Source organism: Phocoena phocoena, chromosome X (assembly GCF_963924675.1).
Source record: "Phocoena phocoena chromosome X, mPhoPho1.1, whole genome shotgun sequence".
Classification (NCBI taxonomy): domain Eukaryota; kingdom Metazoa; phylum Chordata; class Mammalia; order Artiodactyla; family Phocoenidae; genus Phocoena; species Phocoena phocoena.
Window position 1 is genome coordinate 28226414 of NC_089240.1, and position 19416 is coordinate 28245829.

At 34.0% G+C, this 19416-nt stretch overlaps 1 protein-coding gene across 1 annotated transcript in view; it reads right to left on the bottom strand.

The window, feature by feature from the left end:
- Positions 1-19416, bottom strand: part of DMD (dystrophin) — a 2035184-nt gene that overhangs the window by 1242540 nt on the left and 773228 nt on the right. Inside the window, exons 40-41 of the mRNA XM_065901098.1 lie at positions 17824-17976; positions 16769-16951 (exon numbers count right to left, since the gene is read on the bottom strand). Coding sequence (XP_065757170.1) covers positions 16769-16951; positions 17824-17976 — 336 coding nt within the window. The remainder of the gene's footprint in view (positions 1-16768; positions 16952-17823; positions 17977-19416) is intronic.

Below are 19416 nucleotides of genomic sequence, written 5' to 3' on the forward strand. Positions count from 1 at the left end.
TCTGAAATAGAAATTAAGGAAACACTCCCATTTATCATTGCAACAAAAAGAATAGAATATCTAGGAATAAACCTACCTAGGGAGATAAAAGACCTGTATGCAGAAAACTATAACACACTGATGAAAGAAATTAAAGATGATGTCAGCAGATGGAGAGATATACCATGTTCTTGGATTGGAAGAATCAATATTGTGAAAATGACTATACTACCCAAAGCAATCTACAGATTCAATGCAATCCCTATCAAATTACCAATGGCATTTTTTACAGAACTAAAACAAAAATTCTTAAAATTTGTATGGAGACACAAAAGACCCCAGATTGCCAAAGCAGTACTGAGGGAATAAAAACGGAGCTGGAGGAATCAGACTCCGTGACTTCAGACTATACTACATAGCTACAGTAATTAAGACAATATGGTACTGGCACAAAAAAGAAACATAGATCAATGGAACAAGATAGAAAGCCCAGAGATAAACCCACACACCTATGGTCAACTAATCTATGACAAAGGAGGCAAGGATATAGAATGGAGAAAAGAAAGTCTCTTCAATAAGTGGTGCTGGGAAAACTGGAAAGCTGCATGCAAAAGAATGAAATTAGAACACTCCCTAACACCATACACAAAAATAAACTCAAAACTGATTAGAGAGCTAAATTTAAGACTGGACACTATAAAACACTTAGAGGAAAACATAGGAAGAACACTCTGTGACATAAATCACAGCAAGGTCTTTTTTGACCCACCTCATACAGTAATGGAAATAAAAACAAAAATAAACAAATGGGACCTAATGAAACTTAAAAGCTTTTGCACAGCAAAGGAAACCATAAACAAGACCAAAAGACAACCCTCAGAATGAGAGAAAATATTTGCAAATGAATCAACATACAAAGGATTAAACTCCAAAATATATAAACAGCTCATGCAGGTTAGTATTAAAAAAACAAACAACCCAATCCATAAATGGGCAGAAGACCTAAATAGACCTTTCTCCAAAGAAGACATACAGATGGCCAACAAGCACATGAAAAGCTGCTCAGCACCACTAATTATTAGAGAAATGCAAATGAAAACTACAATGAGGTATCACCTCACACCAGTTAGAACGGGCATCATTGGAAAATCTACAAACAACAAATGCTGGAGAGGGTGCAGAGAAAAGGGAATCCTCTTGCCCTGTTGGTGGGAATGTAAATTGATACAGCCACTATGGACAACAGTATAGAGGTTCCTTATAAAACTAAAAATAGAATTACCATATGATCCAGCAATCCCACCACTGGGCATATACCCAGAGAAAACCATAATTCAAAAAGACACATGCACCCCAATGTTCACTTCAGCACTATTTACAATAGCCAGGTCATGGAAGCAACCTAAATGCCCATCGACAGATGACTGGATAAAGAAGATGTGGTACATATATGCAATGGAATATTACTCAGCCATAAAAAAGAACGAAATTTGGTCATTTGTTGAGACATGGATGGATCTAGAGACTGTCATACAGAGTGAAGTAAGTCAGAAAGAGAAAAACAAATATCGTATATTAACGCATATATGTGGAACCTAGAGAAATGGTACAGATGAACCAGGTTGCTGGGCAGAAATTGAGACACAGTTGTAGAGAACAAACATATGGAGACCAAGCGGGGAAAGCGGTGGGGGTGGTGGTGGGATGAATTGGGCGATTGGGATTGACATGTACACACTGATGTGTATAAAATTGATGACTAATAAGAACCTGCTGTATAAAAAATAAATAAAATAAAATTCAAAAATTAAAAAAAGAAAGTCACAAGAAAAGGGAAGTATGATTGCAAAGACCCTGAAGTGGAAAGCATTTTGACAAGTTTGAAGAAGAGGAGGTCTTTGTGGCAGTGCATTAACTAGGCTGTTGTCCACTGGGGAAGCCAATATATGAAAGGGGAGAGATCTCTCAAAATAATTTTCCCCACAGAAAACAGTGAAGTGTATCTATATATGTGGCTAGCAACTAAAATACAGTGTGAATCATATTCATATGTTTCATGTATATTTGTGATAGTGTAGATACTAATCGCAGTGCAGAAATTGAATTTTGTATAGATCATAAAGGGAGTTGTAAACATTACAGATTACTGTATTTCTTAAATAATTCATTTATTTATATTTTGTCACCCAGACATTCTATTAGATAAAAATGTAGTATCTATTATGGAAAACTATTTGCATAGATCTTCTAGAAAACTTCTCAGTTGATTTGTCTTGGCAAAAGCGCCCATGTATCGCTATCCAGCTATCCAGCTAATAATACCTCTAAGTTATGAATTAATCTAAACGTCTTAAATTTGCACAGATATGGACTCTTGTTTTTCATTTTAGCCATGCACCTTTTATCCATGGATTAGTCACCATGACATGTACTGCTATATTTAAAATGCTATATTTTAAATGGATAACCAACAAGGACCTACTGTATAGCACAGGGAACTCTGCTCAATATTATGTAACAACCTAAGTGGGAAAAGAATTTGAAAAAGAATAGATACATGTATATGCATAACTGAATCACTTTGCATTACACCTGAAACTAACACAACATTGTTAATCAACTATGCTCCAATATAAAATAAAATGTTAAAAAAATTGCTCATGATTATAGCATATGGTGTTAAATTTGAGAATGCAATCATCTTGGACTTTCATTTAGTTCTCTAGTAGATAGCTATTACTTATTGAGTATTACACTCAGAGATTAAAGAAATAAAATGATAGAAATTACAGAATTTTTAAGCAAAATTATGTTGTAAATGAAGTCCCTGTGAATAAATGCATTTGTATCAGTAAGAATAAAACTAAATTTCAAACACACTTTAAGGTTTCAAAAGCCATTGGCTCATAAAAAAGGGCAGAAGAAATACCTGAGAACTTAGCAAACTTGAAAACATTGTAACCCTTTTTTTAATTTCATGAAAATCAAAGTTAGGAAAGCTATACACTTGAATTAATTTTATTCATGTGTTCTAAGAATATGTTCCATACAATGAGACTCTTAAGTAATCACTGAAGAATCAGAATGATTCACAGATGGTGCAAGTGATTCAATTATTTCAACCAGTTGTTGTGGGCATGCTCAAAAGGATATTACCAACCCCACTGCAGAAGCCATCTGAGCTCCCTTCCAGCTGGTGTTCCATATTTTGAAAGCAAATTTAGATTGGAGAAAATTACACTTTTTATTGTTATGTTACAAACGGAGGTCAAATTGCTGTGTATAAATTCTTGTACTTTTTTTTCTTTTCATTGTATGAGTTATAAATATCACATCTTTTGTATGATTGCTATGGATTCACCAATGTTCTTTCACGTTTTGTGTTGTCTGGCACATGAGAGGCACTAGATAAATGTTTATTGAATGAAAGAAATACCAATTCAATGTATCCAAAATAAAACTCGTTTCTTTATTGACTCCCATTAAGTGTATGGAATTCTAATTTTCCTGAACCCCTGTCATTATTAGGGGGTCCTCATTAAAAACAAATTATAAAAAGAAACCAATATAATAAAACAATACCTCGCCTAAAAAAGACAACATCAACAGATCTTTGTTAATTTCATAATTATAACTATACCTTGATGTTGGAATCCTTGTTCTTAATTTTATGGGAACTCAGGGAAGTTGCTTGACAAATTTTAGTCTGTTTGGTTGTTATAAGGATTAGAGATACTTTGTTGTAAAAATCTAGACTTGTATGCCTCAACTAGCCTCAGAAAATCTGTTATCACACAACAAAATAACTGATATTCATAATAATTTCCATTAGACTAAGAAAAGATAAGCTTTGCTTAATGCTTGTATTCACAATTGTAACAGATTGTTCCAAAATAGTTCTATCAAATAAAATCATGTTTCAAATAGTATCATTCCAAGAAAGAGAATATTAATTTTAGTGAAATAAGTTACTTTGTCTGATACCAAAAATGAGGGATATTTATTCTAATTTTACTAATAAAATTACATAATAAAACTGCACCTTCCAACAATGCATCAGACTCAATTTTGTGTTTGTATCTAACATTTATGGAAAATCTATCATTATTAATATATTTACCATCAATAATATCTCTAGAAGATTGTGCTAAATTTCCAATAGAAAAATTTGATACAGTATATTACTATAAGAAAGGTAATGTTATTTTATTTATTTATTTTTTTTATGCGTTACGCGGGCCTCTCACTGCTGCGGCCCCTCCCGCTGCGGAGGACAGGCTCCGGACGCGCAGGCTCAGCGGCCACGGCTCACGGGCCCAGCCGCTCCGCGGCATGTGGGATCCTCCCAGACCGGGGCACGAACCCGTGTCCCCTGCACCGGCAGGCGGACTCCCAACCACTGCGCCACCAGGGAAGCCCGGTAATGTTATTTTAAAGTTTATATATTGGACATCAAATTGAATTGTGACTATAGTTCTTTACTGTAACTTTAATTCAGAAGATAAATAACATATAAAATTATGTACCTAACATAGACATAACCTAACTATACGATAACTGTGCATGTTAATATAAGCCATGAGTCTAGTTTAACACATTTATATTAATATTTTTAATTTATTGTGCTCTTTAGAGTCTATCATTTGAGCTAATATTTCTGAGGTACTACATTGTATAACTCTTATTTATAAAATGGTGAATTTGTTTAAACTTACAAGAATATTAACTTGCAACTGACATCTTATTTATTTCATACACAGTAATGGCTTTGGTCTGGAGAGATGCAGAAAAATCAAAGTCCTGTGTTAATGTAGTGGCTTACTCTCCTTGGCCAATTCAACTAGTGTTCTTAAGCCTCAGTTTTTTGCTTGGATTATTTTATTTTGATAATTTATATGTTTACTTTTCTCTCTCTGTACTTCAAAAATTTTATACTCTTTATCAGGTTAATAGTTACTCTAAAATTATCAGCATGCACAATGAATTCTGCGTGGTCTCCTGAGCATTAAGAGGATCTTACAATGATTTTATTCATCATTGATTGATTGATTCATTCATTCATTCAACAAATATATACTATGTACCTACTACTTGCTAGTCACTTCTTTTGGTTCTGAGGACACAGCAGCAAAAAAAAAAGAAAAGAAAAGAAAAAAAGATGAAAATCCCTGCATTTTTGGAGCTTTCATCATAGGGAGGGAGATAGATAATCAGATAAAGAGTGAAAATATTTATAACATTCCTGGTAATGCATTTTATGGAGAATAATAAATGGGGAAGGGGTCGATGAAGTGTGTCACCAAGAAGAACACTTTCGAATAAAGACTTGAAGGCAGAGTGAAGGGGTCATATAGACATCTGGGGGTACAGAGTTTTAGGCTTAGGACATACAGTGCAAAGGGGATCTGCCCGATATGTTCAAGGAAGAGTGAAGAGGTCAATGTAGGTAGAGCAGAGGGGATAAGAGGTAAACTACTAAGAGATAACTCCGGAGAGCTAATAGGGGCCAAAGTCATATATCCTTTAAAACTCAGGTAAGGATTTTGGATTTTACTCTAAAATAGATTGGAATCCATCAGAGCATTTTCATCACATAAAGCACACCTGATTTATATTTTCAAATGATGTCTCTATTGTGTTGAGAATAGGTAAAGGAAAGCAAGGGTACCCCAAATTTTGAAAGGGCAGCGTTGCCACTATTGTTCAGGGGAGAAGAGTGGTCTGTTTATAAAAATGTTGTGGTCATGAACTTATAACCTGGTATTAAAGTCACGAGACTGGATGAAAAAAGCAAGGCAGGGAGTATAGATAGAAAGTGGAAAATGTCCAAGGACTGAGTGCTGAGGCATGTCCACATTACAGGAGAGAAGGAGACACCACCAATGGAGTCTGAGAAGGAACATCCAGAAAGGAGGTAAATGAGGTTGAGGAAGTCCAACCAATTTCCTTCTATACTATATGTCACTGACGTCCAGTATTTTAGTCCTATTTTGTACTTTAGTACATAATTTACACAAATTTATATATAGCAAATATTTCTTCAGGCTTTTGTCGTGGTTTAGCATTTTCTTTGCTCATCATTCTCCCTTGCATCTTAAATCATCTATCTAGGGTTATTCTCCTTCTGTTTACAAAACAACCCTGTGGTGCATACATGCCGTGGAATATTATGTAGGCTCTAAAAATGTTTCCAAAACTTCATTTTCCTAACATAGAAAAAGACATATGATATAATATTTAGTGAAAATCCAGGATATAAAATTATCTTAACACAACATGAAGATGTATAGACTGATAACTGAATATACATTAACAGTGGCTAATTCCAAAAACAAACAAAACAAAAACCCCCAAAACAAAAAACAAACCCAACCAACCAACCAACCAACCAACCAACCAACTAATAAAACCCTGAGGATCCTTCAGTGAGACTTTCTCACTGGTTATCTCTCTCAGTTTTTGTTTGCCCGAAAAGATCTTTATTTCAACGTTAGCGGGCCTCTCACAGCAGTGGCCTCTCCCGTTGCGGAGCACAGGCTCTGGATACGCAGGCTCCGCGGCCATGGCTCACAGGCCCAGCTGCTCCGCGGCATGTGGGATCTTCCCGGACCAGGGCACGAACCCGTGTCCCCTGCATCGGCAGGTGGACTCTCAACCACTGCGCCCCCAGGGAAGCCCCAATGTTACTCTTGAAAGAACGAGAGTTCCTATGAGTATACAATTCTAGAATCATAGCTGTTTTTTCTTTCATCATTTTTGAAGACATTATTCTATCACTTTCTGGCTTTTATCACTGCTCTAAAATCAGCTGTCATTATACATGTCATTACTTTCTAGGTAAGGTGTCTCTCTTTGGCTTTGGAATTTATCAGTTTCATTATGATGGTATATGAGTGTATTTCTCTCTTTATGAAAAAGGAAAACAGCTTGATATTTACTTATTTTCAACCTGACTATTGGAACTTTCACTAATTTTAGAAAACCCTAAGCAATTATCACTTCAAATAGTGCCTCTTATACTTTTACTCCATGCTTTCCTTCTATATTTGACATTCTCACTCTCTACCTTTCTTATCCTTTCTTTCGAATTTTTTTTTTTTTTTTTTATATTTTGGTCTCTATGCGTGTTAGGTAATTTATTTTATCTATCTTCCAATTTTCTAATTCTCATTTCTGTTATATCTAATTTGATGCTTAACTTATCCAATGAATTATTAATTTCAATTATTATATTTTTCAATTTCTTGAAGTTCTATTTGATTCTTTTCAAAATTCCCTGGTCATTATCTTATTATCTCTGGTCCTTAATTCATACTTTTGATGCAAACTTTTACTACTCTAAAAAAGTTAAACATGCTTACTTTACATTTTGTACCTGATTAATTCATTATCTTCTGTCTTTAGGAGTTGGATTCTACTGCTTTTTTCCTCATTGGAACTGCCATTTTAATTCTACAAGCATGTTCTTAGAACTTTATCTGTGGGAATTATTTAAAGTCTGGATTTAAGCAGTGTCAAACTAGAATGTATTTGTATCTGCTTCTGTTAGGTACGTGGGACACTACCAACTCAGAAGACCTTAAGTTTCTGGCTTTCAGTTTCTCAGGACACTTAGCAGTGTGAACTCTAGACACCGAAACTTCTGCATGTTGTCCTTCAAACCAGTGGCCTTAATAAAAAGTATTTTAGAACTTCAACATTTTTGGTGGTTGATTATCTCTCTTAATTCTATAAAAAAGGAGTTATTAACTTTATCCAGAGGCTCAAATATTTAGTCCAATTTGCACAGGTAATGAGAGATGCAGGATATAATCCTAGGTTTTCTTATTCCAAGCATAAGAGGTATTACAAAATATCAGTTTTTCTAACATGAGTGGAATCCACTTTATAAACAGTGGCCTAGTCTTGATTTTGCAATAGCAATACAACAGAAATTTGGAGATTTTTTACTGACTATCAGAACCTTCAGTCAAATAAGCCTCTCCTGCTCACATATGTACGTGTCCTGTGTCTTATAAGGTATTTATGTATTCTTTATGTTTTCATAGATTTACTTTAATTAATCTTGGTTGGGACACCAATGTGTTTATTCTATTTGTGGGTTCATGCCTTTCTTATGATCTGGGAAATTTTTAGTCATTTTTCCTCAAATATTGTGTCCCACATAATCTGTCATTTTCTTTTGCAATTATATTAGACATAAAACTTATTATTCTGTTCTCTCAATATTTCATATTTTCATATTTTTTATCTTTATGTGGTGTATTCTGATAATTTTATCATAATGACTTTCTAATTTTCTCATGTTTGTTTAGTTAGGTGTTTAACACACACTCTTAGGTTTTTTTTTTATTTCTATGACTAGCTTTTGGTTTCCAGAAGTGTTATTCAATGTGTTATCATCATAAATGTGTCAGTATTTTTATAAATTAATGTTTATTTTATGCCTTGATCTCTATTTTATTTTCGACATATTTACTTTAGAGCGTGAAGTAGTTTTCTATTATTTTAAGTTCATGAAGCACTAATTCTCGATTGTTATGTTAGATAACTCTAAGTCAAAATATATTATTTCTTCATGTGAGTTCTAAGAGTTCATTGTGAACCAATCTTCAGTGTTCGTGTGTCTGTGGGACACTCCTAAAAGAGTGATTTATTGTATGATTCTGTGAGAAAACTCTAAGGATTTCACCAACCTGGGAACAATTTTATATTAATTTCTCAGTTCAGGAGTCTAGAGGCTTGTGGTTGGTGTCAAAATTCAGATCCCCCACAACTCAGAAATAACTTTCACAAATTTGTTTCTCCAGTCAGAATCCTTGCCAGATGAATTGGCCTTGGGAGCTGGATTTATCTATTCCCCCTCTACCTGTCAAGGGAAGCCCTTGAAAATTCAACATTTAGACAGGATTTCCATTTACATCTCTAGCAGATGTTGTATAACGCTACATATTTTCTACTAAAAGCCTTTAAACCTTTCTCCTAACCATGAGGCCCTCGATCCAGACTTAGTATCACATGAGATGATGTACTCATTTATGGCAACTAGGAAGAAGGGAGGCTCCATCACATATTTTGAGCTCAGCTAAACTGTTTTAAAATTATATTTTATCCAGAATTTCCATACATTTGAAATGAGAGGTGAGGAAATCAATCAGACGGTTATCTTCCTGGAAGTTGATTCTAGCTTAACATACTCTATTTACTAAACAACCATTAAACTGATTCTCTTACATAAACTAGAAACCAGAAAAAAAAATTACTATAGAAATGGCAGTAACTATTATGGTCACAACAGTCTAGAGAAACATAGAGTCTTGATTTATCTATTTTTTCTTAACTCTTGTGATATGTTAATTACAAAATTGAAGCTCAGAGGAGGAAAATTTTATAAGCAGCTACCTCCTGGTCCATTTCCCTAGCAACCATCATTAGTCTTTTATATTTACAACTCTGTTTACTAAAGAGCACTCTGTCTCTAAATAAGAAAATTATTTATGTTACCATATTCTCTAAGGATCTTGCATTGGCAGCGGATGGTCTTTGTTGTTACTTCAAGGCAAAGAAAAATTCCATGTAGCAATTATTCAAAAAGTATGTTTCCCCTTTATTTTGGTCTCAACATTAAATGGTTATCATTATGTGATAGAAGCAAATGTACAAAAAATGAGTAATGCAGAATCAAATCTAGGTTCAGACATTATTTTACATAAGGTGATGGCAAGCAGCTTTGTGATTACTTTTTTGTACATCTCTGCTTCATTTTAAGAAAATCCAAAATAACAAAAGCATAATGATAAAGTGATGTTTTTCCCAATTTTTTTTTTCTGAAGAACATTAGTTCTTCACAATCACTCAAACAGGAATACTATCATAAAACTGAAATGAAATTTCCTCCTTTGTACTGCAACTATCCAGATGTGAAAGTCTGCAGAATCTATTCCCCTCATAGAAATTCATAATCACATTTGCATATCAAAAGCCCTGTAAAATTCTAGACTAAGGAAACTTTGCTTAATCCAGTGTTTCTCAAACTTACTTGGATGTTAGATATCTTTTCTTTCTTTTGAATAGCTCTCACTGTATCTTGGGAAGCACTAAGTTCAAGTTAGGTGTCTTCCATTTCTTACATGTGCCCTTGGACAATCTCCTTAACTTTATTTAGATTAATTTTCCTTTCTGGAAAATGACAATGAAAATAATACTTACTTGAGAGGGTTACTGGTGGGAACAAACTAGATACATATGAAAACATTTTGTAAATGTAAAGTTCTATTCAAATTCAAACAATTTTAAAAGTTAGTAGAGGAATGTTTACACTATAAAAGTGTTTTCATTTTACAAATTATTCACTTAAGGACTAACTTGTATAATGCACTTCTTGGGGCATTTAAATAAATCTAACAATTTTCTATTAGCTTTTCAAGAAGTTCTATATTTTGGCAATGTGTACTCTTAATGTTAAAATACCTTACTACAATTTACTCTGATGTAGTAAAAGCTATCCTTTGGAATACGTTGTTATAATCATCCTCATATTCCCTCTTTACTACCTCAGTGTTAAGTTTCAAGAACTTTGTATTTTCTCAGTATACACACTTCCAGAAGTAACTGTACTAAAATCTGCCGTTCTGAAGAGGTGTCTTAAACTCCCAGTTGGCATGTATAATTATAAGGAGTATAAAATATTTTTAAAATAGAAAAAATACCTATTAAGTATTACCTGTCTAGATTCTACATCAAAGTTCCACTAAACGTTCATTGTTTCTAAATGAAAAGACGGCTAAGCTATAGTACCCATGTAGAAGTCTACGTGGAAAATATTCCATGAAGAAACAATATGTACAAAGGTCCTGAGGTGAAAATGATGCTGTGTGTTTAAGTATAGAGGAGAAACATTTATGTCTCTATGACAGGAGAATGGCAAAAAGGGAGATAAAGTTGGAGTAATATAGGAATGAGAGGCAGGAACCAAACTACGCAGAAGCTCGTAAAATTTCATTAAAAGGGTAGTGAGCAGCAGGGGCCTGAGAGAATCTCACATAAGCTTTAGGAATTCTCTGGCTTCACTAAGGAGACTATAGTGTAGGTGGGAAAATACGGGAAGCAAGGATTAGATGCTGCTGAAGTAATCAAGATGAAAGATAATACACTAAGGTTTCTCCAATAAGGGTACTGAGCAGTGGTCCAATTAAAGATGTATTTTGCAGGTAGAGCCAACAGAATTTGAAGTGAATTCCATGCATGATGTAAGAGCAAAGAGGAATCATGGATGATGCCTAGGCTTTGGACCTAGGTGAAAGGGCAATTTACTAACACCTGGAGAGCTTGGTAGCAGCCAATTTATGTAGGAGAGAAAATTAATTATTCGCGACTTGGCTACCTTATGTGTGAGATACCTGTTAGGCATCTAAAATAAGAAGTTGAATAAGAAGTTGTTGGATGTAAAATGTTGAATATCAGTATTATTTACTTGGTATTTGAAGCCATGGGATATCCAGGGTAAATGCAGTTGTCGTATTTAGAAAAGGGACATTGCTTTTCCTTCTTCCACTAAGATGTATTTTTGCATTTTGTATATATATATATATATATATATATATTTTTTTTTTTTGCTTCCCTTCCTGGGACAGGTCATGCATGTATGCCTATTCCAAAGGTTTACTACATTTTTTTTGCCTCCTAGAAACATGATAGTTGGCAATAATTCACACTGAACACATTAGGCACAAGCCTTATATTTGCTGCTACCTTCTAGAACAAGCCTTTTATTTATTGTATTCTCCTTGCTGTAAGATCAAATCACTTTTATATTCTCATAGCACTCAATGTTTTACTTTGCAGAAATTGCCACAATTTTAGTAACTAATTACAAGATAATTTTTTCCTTTTTATATATAGAAAATCATTTTATATACGTTTATGTAGCTTGCTCCTTCTCTCCAGCTCCATTTTCCTTTTTACACTAGCACATCATTTAGTACTTCTTTCTGAAAGAATCTTAGATAATGTATCCTTAGTGTTCCTTTATCTGAAAATATTTGTATATCTGAAAATATCTTGTCTTCATTCTTGAATCACAGTTGACAGAATTCTTTTGAACATTCGCCTTGCACATTAGATATTATGGAAGATATTATTCCATTTTCTTCTAACATCTATTGTTGAGGAAAAGTCAGCCACCCTGCAGCAGTTTCTGCCTTTAGTCCTTGGTAGCTTTTACGATGATCTTCCTGATCGTTGATGTTCTGGGTTTCATGCAGACCTTGCTAGGTGTGAACTTGTTTTTACTTATTACACACTGGTTGAGCCTTATTCAGTTTGAGGACTCATGTAAATTGAGCTTTATTAAATTTGAGGACTCATGTAAATTGAGATTTATTCGATTTTGTTAAATGTCAGTCATTTATATAAAATAATGTCTCTTCCTCAGGCTCTCCACTCTTTTTAGGCATATGTTTGAGCTTTTTATTCTATCCTCTCCATCTTTCAGTATTTTCAGCAAAGCACAATTTTCCTCATCTTTCAAGTAATATATTCTTTTTTATTCTATAATGAATCCACCATTAAAAAGTTGTTTGATTTATTATTTCAATAATTATGTTAATTTCTAGACTCTATTTTATCAAAGTTTCCTATTCACTCTTCAAAATGGCCTGTTCCTATTGTAAGAATTCCATTCCATCCTTATTTTCTAAATCTTTTTGAACATTAAAAAACACAGTTTCATGTCCTTTACTGACTATCTTCTTATCTCTAATTTCCTCAGGTGTGCATACTCCTTTTATTTTTTGGTGTGTTAACATCACTCACAAAAGGAATCTTTTTATATCCATTGTTATTTTAGTCTGTGAGCTTATTTTGCTCAGGAGTTTCACATAAGCTCCGGATTGTTATATATCCTCACTGTGCAATTTTGTGGTTGTATTTTCTTGGGATTTCTGAGGTTAACTGTCTAATGCTAAAATTAAGCTTAATAAAATTATGCATAGTTTTCTATTAAGAAATTTTCAAAGCCTTTATGTTTTTTCCTCTTTTTCTTTACCTTGCTATAGAAAATAATTTAGATAATGCTCTATTGTCAAGTTTATGGAGAATTATGCCTTCATTGGTAGAATCACCAGCTTTGTATGAAATTTCCTGCAAATATTTTGTGACTCTAAGCAAAACTACCTGGCCAAAGATTACGGAGCCTAATTTGCAATTTACATTGAACAAAATAGATCTATCTGTTGTTAATAACATTTTATTTTTTTATAAATTTATTTAATTAATTTATTTTTGGGTGCGTTGGGTCTTCGTTGCTGCGAGGGGGCTTTCTCTAGTTGCAGTGAGCAGGGGCTACTCTTCATTACGGTGCACGGGGCTTCTCATTGCTGTGGCTTCTCCTGTTGCGGAGCACAGGCTCTAGGCGCATGGGCTTCAGCAGTTGTGGCTCACAGGCTCTAGAGCGCAGGCTCAGTAGTTGTGGTGCACGGGCTTAGCTGCTCCGCGGCATGTGGGATCCTCCTGGACCAGGGCTCTAACCCGTGTCCCCTGCATTGGCAGGTGGATTCTCAACCACTGCAACACCAGTGAAGCCCCAATAACATTTAAAATCTGTGGTACCCACTGAGCCTAATTCTCTTAATGACCTACAAAGATATTATACATTTTTAAAATAATGTGTCTCCTTTCCAATGTTAACTTATATATAGGAAGAGGAAGAAAACAATTGATTCGCTTAACCTCTATAATGTAGCGGGTATTTTACATATATTTCATTAACACAAACATCCTCATCCCCATGGTAGAGATGGAGGAAACCAGGCTGGGAGAGACTGGTGATCACACAACCAGCAGATGGAATCAATGGGATTCACAATGAGGGCTGTTCATCCCAGGGAGTCGTCTATTTTACTAGACCACACTGCTGTTGTAAAACATCCTACAGAAAACATTCCTTATGTTCAGTTTACAGTCGTTGTTTGGTCTTCACTGAACAGCCAGGTCTCTAAGCCAAAGGGAACTACATTAGAAATGTCTTGTATTCCTAACTAGGGTGGGGGCTTCAACATGCTCAATACCTGGAGAAAATCTTACCTGCTTTCTCCCAGTCTGTTTTCCCTTCTTTCTGGTCTCCAGGATTGTACTGAGGACAATGATTTGCAGATATTCTCTTCTCTGGTTTGGTCTGCACTCCTACCTGGCCTGGGGCTGCTTCATGGCTCCCTGAGACAAAGTTCTATGGCTTTTCTGAGCTTTACTATGGCCATATATAACTCTGACCTGGACATAGTCCCTGAAGTACACTAATTTTATACTGCTTAGTCCATTTCTGAGTCTTTATCTCTAAAGTAAAGACAATTGAGTTCTCATTTTAAACTCAGTTCTCAAATGTTAAGCACTTCATAGTACTTTCTACCATCTTGAATTACTACTGCTAAGATATGAAAGATCAACTGAAAAATCCCTGAGTCCAAAGAAAGTCTAGAGTTTATATACAGAGAGAAGAAAAAGGGACATTTGAGAAGAAGAAAGATGAAAGAAATAGAGAAAGGCAATGGAAGAGAAGGAAAGGAATTGTGAAGCTATGACTACCTGTGCTACATCAGAGCCATTGTAGGATTACCCCAAACATAACTTTTAGTTAAGCTGTTTGCTTACGGATATCTCAAATATCCTCACCTTAGATTAACTGGGAAAGGTGACTCTAAGCAATGGACATGTGAAATCGGTTTTTTAATATGTATTAGTAATCAGTGGAATATAGAGATACATCTTAGATTTATCTGTCTATCCATCTGTCTGTCTATCTATCTGTATCATCTTTCAGGTCTAATAAAAATCCAAAGCTAAATATAATTATAATATTAAATGGATTATTCTTCATGCATATTGTTATTGCTTCTATTATCATGGAAAATTAAAAGTTAACATAAAAATATTTTCCCCAAGCAAGGTACCTTATGAATTTTGGATCCTTCAGATATAAAATCAAGAAGAAATGTTTTATGAAGAAAATATATTATAGTATCTTAGTATAATTTATTTAAAAAATTCCATACTGGTTCACTTATCCTTACTTTATTTCACCAATCATTATTATGTTTTACAAATATTTGTTAGAGCCTATTATGTGCAAGGACACAATGGCATTTTAAGTGAGTCGTTTATGGAGATTTTTGATCCTGTGTCTATTTAACTATAAAGTGTTAATAACTTACCTTGACTAAGTTGTAAAAAAAAAAATTAATCCTGGGTGTGTCAAGATATGGGGGAAATTGGAATGGAGAAAATAGTGAGTAGTAAGATAATTCAAAGTAGAGGACTTAAATGATGTATTAAATCGAGGCAAAAATATTTTACTTAAATTTTCTTTATGGTTGCCTTAATCTTTCAATTCATTTTGCATCCACAGACACAGGTTTTCTGTTAGTGTAAGCTTGAGTGATTTATGACATATTATGCTCATAATATCTACTATGAAGGATAATAGGCTGAAACGTGCAATGAGCTAGAACTGGACTTTAAATGTAATATAGTTTCAACATACCTTACGTTACTACTTCCAATTTCTCAGAATATTCAGCTACTATTAAATCTTAAGGTACTGGATTCCTTAGAAAACAGTGTATTCATGGATTTTTCTAACACGTTAAAAGAAGTAACAACATGCAGTATTTTTTTCCCTTGGTTAATAAGCAACATTAACAAAATTATATGCTTATAAAATAAAGTTATATTAATTGTTTAAGACATATTCAAACATTTATCCCATATTAAATGGAATTAACAACATCACAGAAGAAATTTCCAAGAAAGTCTCACCTACGGGTTGAAACGAATGTAATTGTCATTAACATAGGTCAAAAAGGGTTGAATATCTGTTGGTTTCATGTAAGTCGACCTAACATAATTACAAAGCCTCATTTTCCAGACTTTCAGACCCTGGTTTTGTGAGGAGCACTGTCTTTGCATAATGACAGAGTGGTGACCATTCTGCTTCACTTTACAATATCTCAGAATAGGAACAAAAAATGTACCTGTTAGAAAATCCCTATGGTTTATTCCCTACTACAGATGAAGAGCTAAAAAGACCAAGTTTATGATTATGGATTGTATTTTTAAAGAGAGAATCACAAAATTTCCATCCAGTTGTTTGAAAGAAAGAAGAGTTGTTTCTTTTCCTTTTGGCTTATAATAGTTCAGTAGTAACAATATTTGATATTTTTCAACCTGCTATCAATTATTAACAATCTTACTAGGCATACAATCCTTCTAATAAGCCTTTTAACCCATTGAGCAGCTAAGCGAGGTATGAGGACTAAGCTATTATTTTATAAGTCAATGAGATAAGAAGGCCTTGTGCAAGTTGGTATAAGAAGTTGTTTCACAAAAGATTTATTATTTACCATGTATACATTAAGAAAGTAAAATTAGCATGGGATGGTCTCAGGAAAGCAATACATATTTTTGGATTAGACGCTGAAATAAAGTAAATGTATGATAAATTGACAAATTCACATTTCCAGTGTTATGAAAAAATGATGTGGCAAAAGAAATTAAGATGTATTTTTCATTTTTGATAAGGGGGCTGTTTCCTATGATCTGTTAAGGGATTATGTTTTTAATCTGAAAAATTAACCACTAGTGTTACAGAAGCCCAAAGTGAGGGGGAACTACTCACTTTCAGATTGCATATTAGCCCTTTGAAATTGCACCCAGATTTTTTTCTATTGGTTAGTAGGCCTCTGTTATTAGAGTAGTAGTCGCAAACACATATGTAGGTTTGCCAGTAACAACTCACAATTTGTGCAAAGTTGAGTCTTCGAAACTGAGCAAATTTGCTCTCAATTTCCCGCCAGCGCTTGCTGAGCTGGATCTGAGTTGGCTCCACTGCCATTGCTGCCCCATCCTCAGACAAGCCCTCAGCTTGCCTACGCACTGCATTCAGCTCCTCTTTCTTCTTCTGCAACTCACGATCAATTTCCTATTGAGCAAAACCAATACAGGGCCCAGGGCAGTTAGCTAACCACATTAACCAACCTATAAGCAGCACATACCTGTCCCAGAAATTTCATAGGCTGTTGTCATTTTATTGTCACTTTTCATAATTTATAAGTATGGAAGCCATCACTGTCATCTTCACCCAAGAATCCAAATATTATTTCAGTTATCTTTTGAATGCTCAGTTTTAGATATTCTAATTGAGAAAATACTGAAATTGATCTAACAGTTTTCTTTCTTCTCAATTCCTCTAGTGTTTTGGGGCTGACCCAAATTGCAGTGATTATTCATCATTTCTTAGGGACCATCCATATAGAATATAATTTAGAGGGTAAGTGAATGAGTAATTTATTTCCTTTTTAGAGTTTTGAGGAACTCAACAGAGAATGAAGCAAAATAAAGAGTGTAAAATAATAACAGAAAAAACATCTTCAGACAATATGCAACAAATAAATCTATAAAGATTTGACACTGATGTGTGAAGATGCTCTGATGAAATGAATGTGCTAACATGAGATAGAAGTCGTCCATATACCGATAAGTCATTTGTTCATCTGGAACAAAGATACACAGAGTCAATTACAATTTTACCAGAAAACATATGACATTTCTTAATTCATTTTACATTGTCTAAGAATAAAACATTTTATTCATTCAACATTATGTCAATTGAAAAACACTTATACAATACATTTACTAAAACAAACAAAAGAAATACAAAGAAATGCATCAAATTGGGGAGAACACTAATAGTGGAAACAACATCAACACTTCAAAAATGATCCATACAGGTTAAGGTAAATAAATTAAACTGTAGCAACAAAATCTGGGATTGACATTCTAAAACAACATTACCTTTATTTTCCTTTCATCTCTGGGTTCAGGTAGGCTGGCTAATTTTTTTTCAAGGTCATCCAAGCATTTCAGGAGATCATCAGCCTGCCTCTTGTACTGATACCATTGATGAGAAATTTCTAGAGCCTTTTTTCTTCTTTGAGACCTCAAATCCTGTTCATGGTGCAGACATTATTAAAATATCAATATACAAGTATATTACACTTCTGGCTGTAGTCATTTAAAAATAATTAGGGTCCCTCATCTTCTTGTTCAGTTTCAGTTAAATTCACATTTAAATGGTAAACATACAAATAGATGATTAAATTATGTATTCATGTGACAGGACCCATGTACATGAAGCTAAGAAACCTGAACAACCCACTTCAAGTATTTTCTCTTAGCATGTTCAAACTTGTTTAGAAATTTTTTCACATTTAATTAACTCTTAATGAGTCAACTAAATTATTGTGTTATGTGAAATAATTTAATATGTGAATTCAACTGAGTTAACTACATACTTGTACAAACTTACTGAGTTTGTATTTGAATTTTAAAATAGGTAAAAATTCCAAAATTGATATCTTCAGCCCTAGGTTAAAAATTTTAAGTTTATATAACCAAGCAACTTACATTCATGATCTTAAAACTCTATAAAATAGTTTCATAGGCCATTAATATTTTGTGATTAGAAATATAAAGTGTTCTTAGTTAGCATATAAATTGCTTCAAGCTATATATATTCAAGTGTAAAAAATGTATACCTGTGAGTGTACATGAAAATTACAATTTAAATGTTATGGCAAACTTTTTCTCATCATATCAAATCCAAATGCAAAATGATAAAAATATTTAGAAAAGAAAAGGGAAAGTGCATGGTTTCCAATCAACCTGATGAGATAGATAAGGGTGACTGCTTACTAAATCAACAAAGGGGGGAAGTTTATCATCTCACTCCTTACAAGACCACCCAATGTCTTCCCTGATTAATAGAATTTGTTGTAATGCTATTTTACGATAACACAAGGGAACATAAGAGCTCAGGATACAGCTTTCATTTCTTCAGAGCAGTAGCAATTAGGGTTTCATGTACAGATATAGCTGGAGCCAAAGAAAATAATGAATATCAAAGGACTGCTGAAATATTCATTGCATTGGAAAGTTTTTACCTTCTTTGAAATATTTCATAAGGACTAGAATTGAAGCTACTTGGCAGATTAACAACTGAATTTGGTAGATTGGTTTGGCAAGTGGAGTAGATTTTCATAAATCATGTTTAACATATACTTGCAAAAATGATCTCGATTTCATTCTGCATTTTGTTTAAAATTGAGGATGTAAAGTTTACTACAGTTTACATTTTTAGTTGAATTTCTAAAGCTCCTGTGGAGGTATTATATGCCTAGGATGAGCCAGATGGAATGCTGCTTTTTTCAAAGGTACCAAGATACAGCCACGTGAACGAGAGTTGAGCCATGCCTTACTGGTGACACAACTCACATCTTTGCCAAGAGAAAGGCCTTGTGGTCATAAAATCTGAAACTCTTTTTATTTCCTAAGCACAAGGTGATGTGTAATGTGTAAAGGTATTAAGAGACATTATAGAGATTTCTT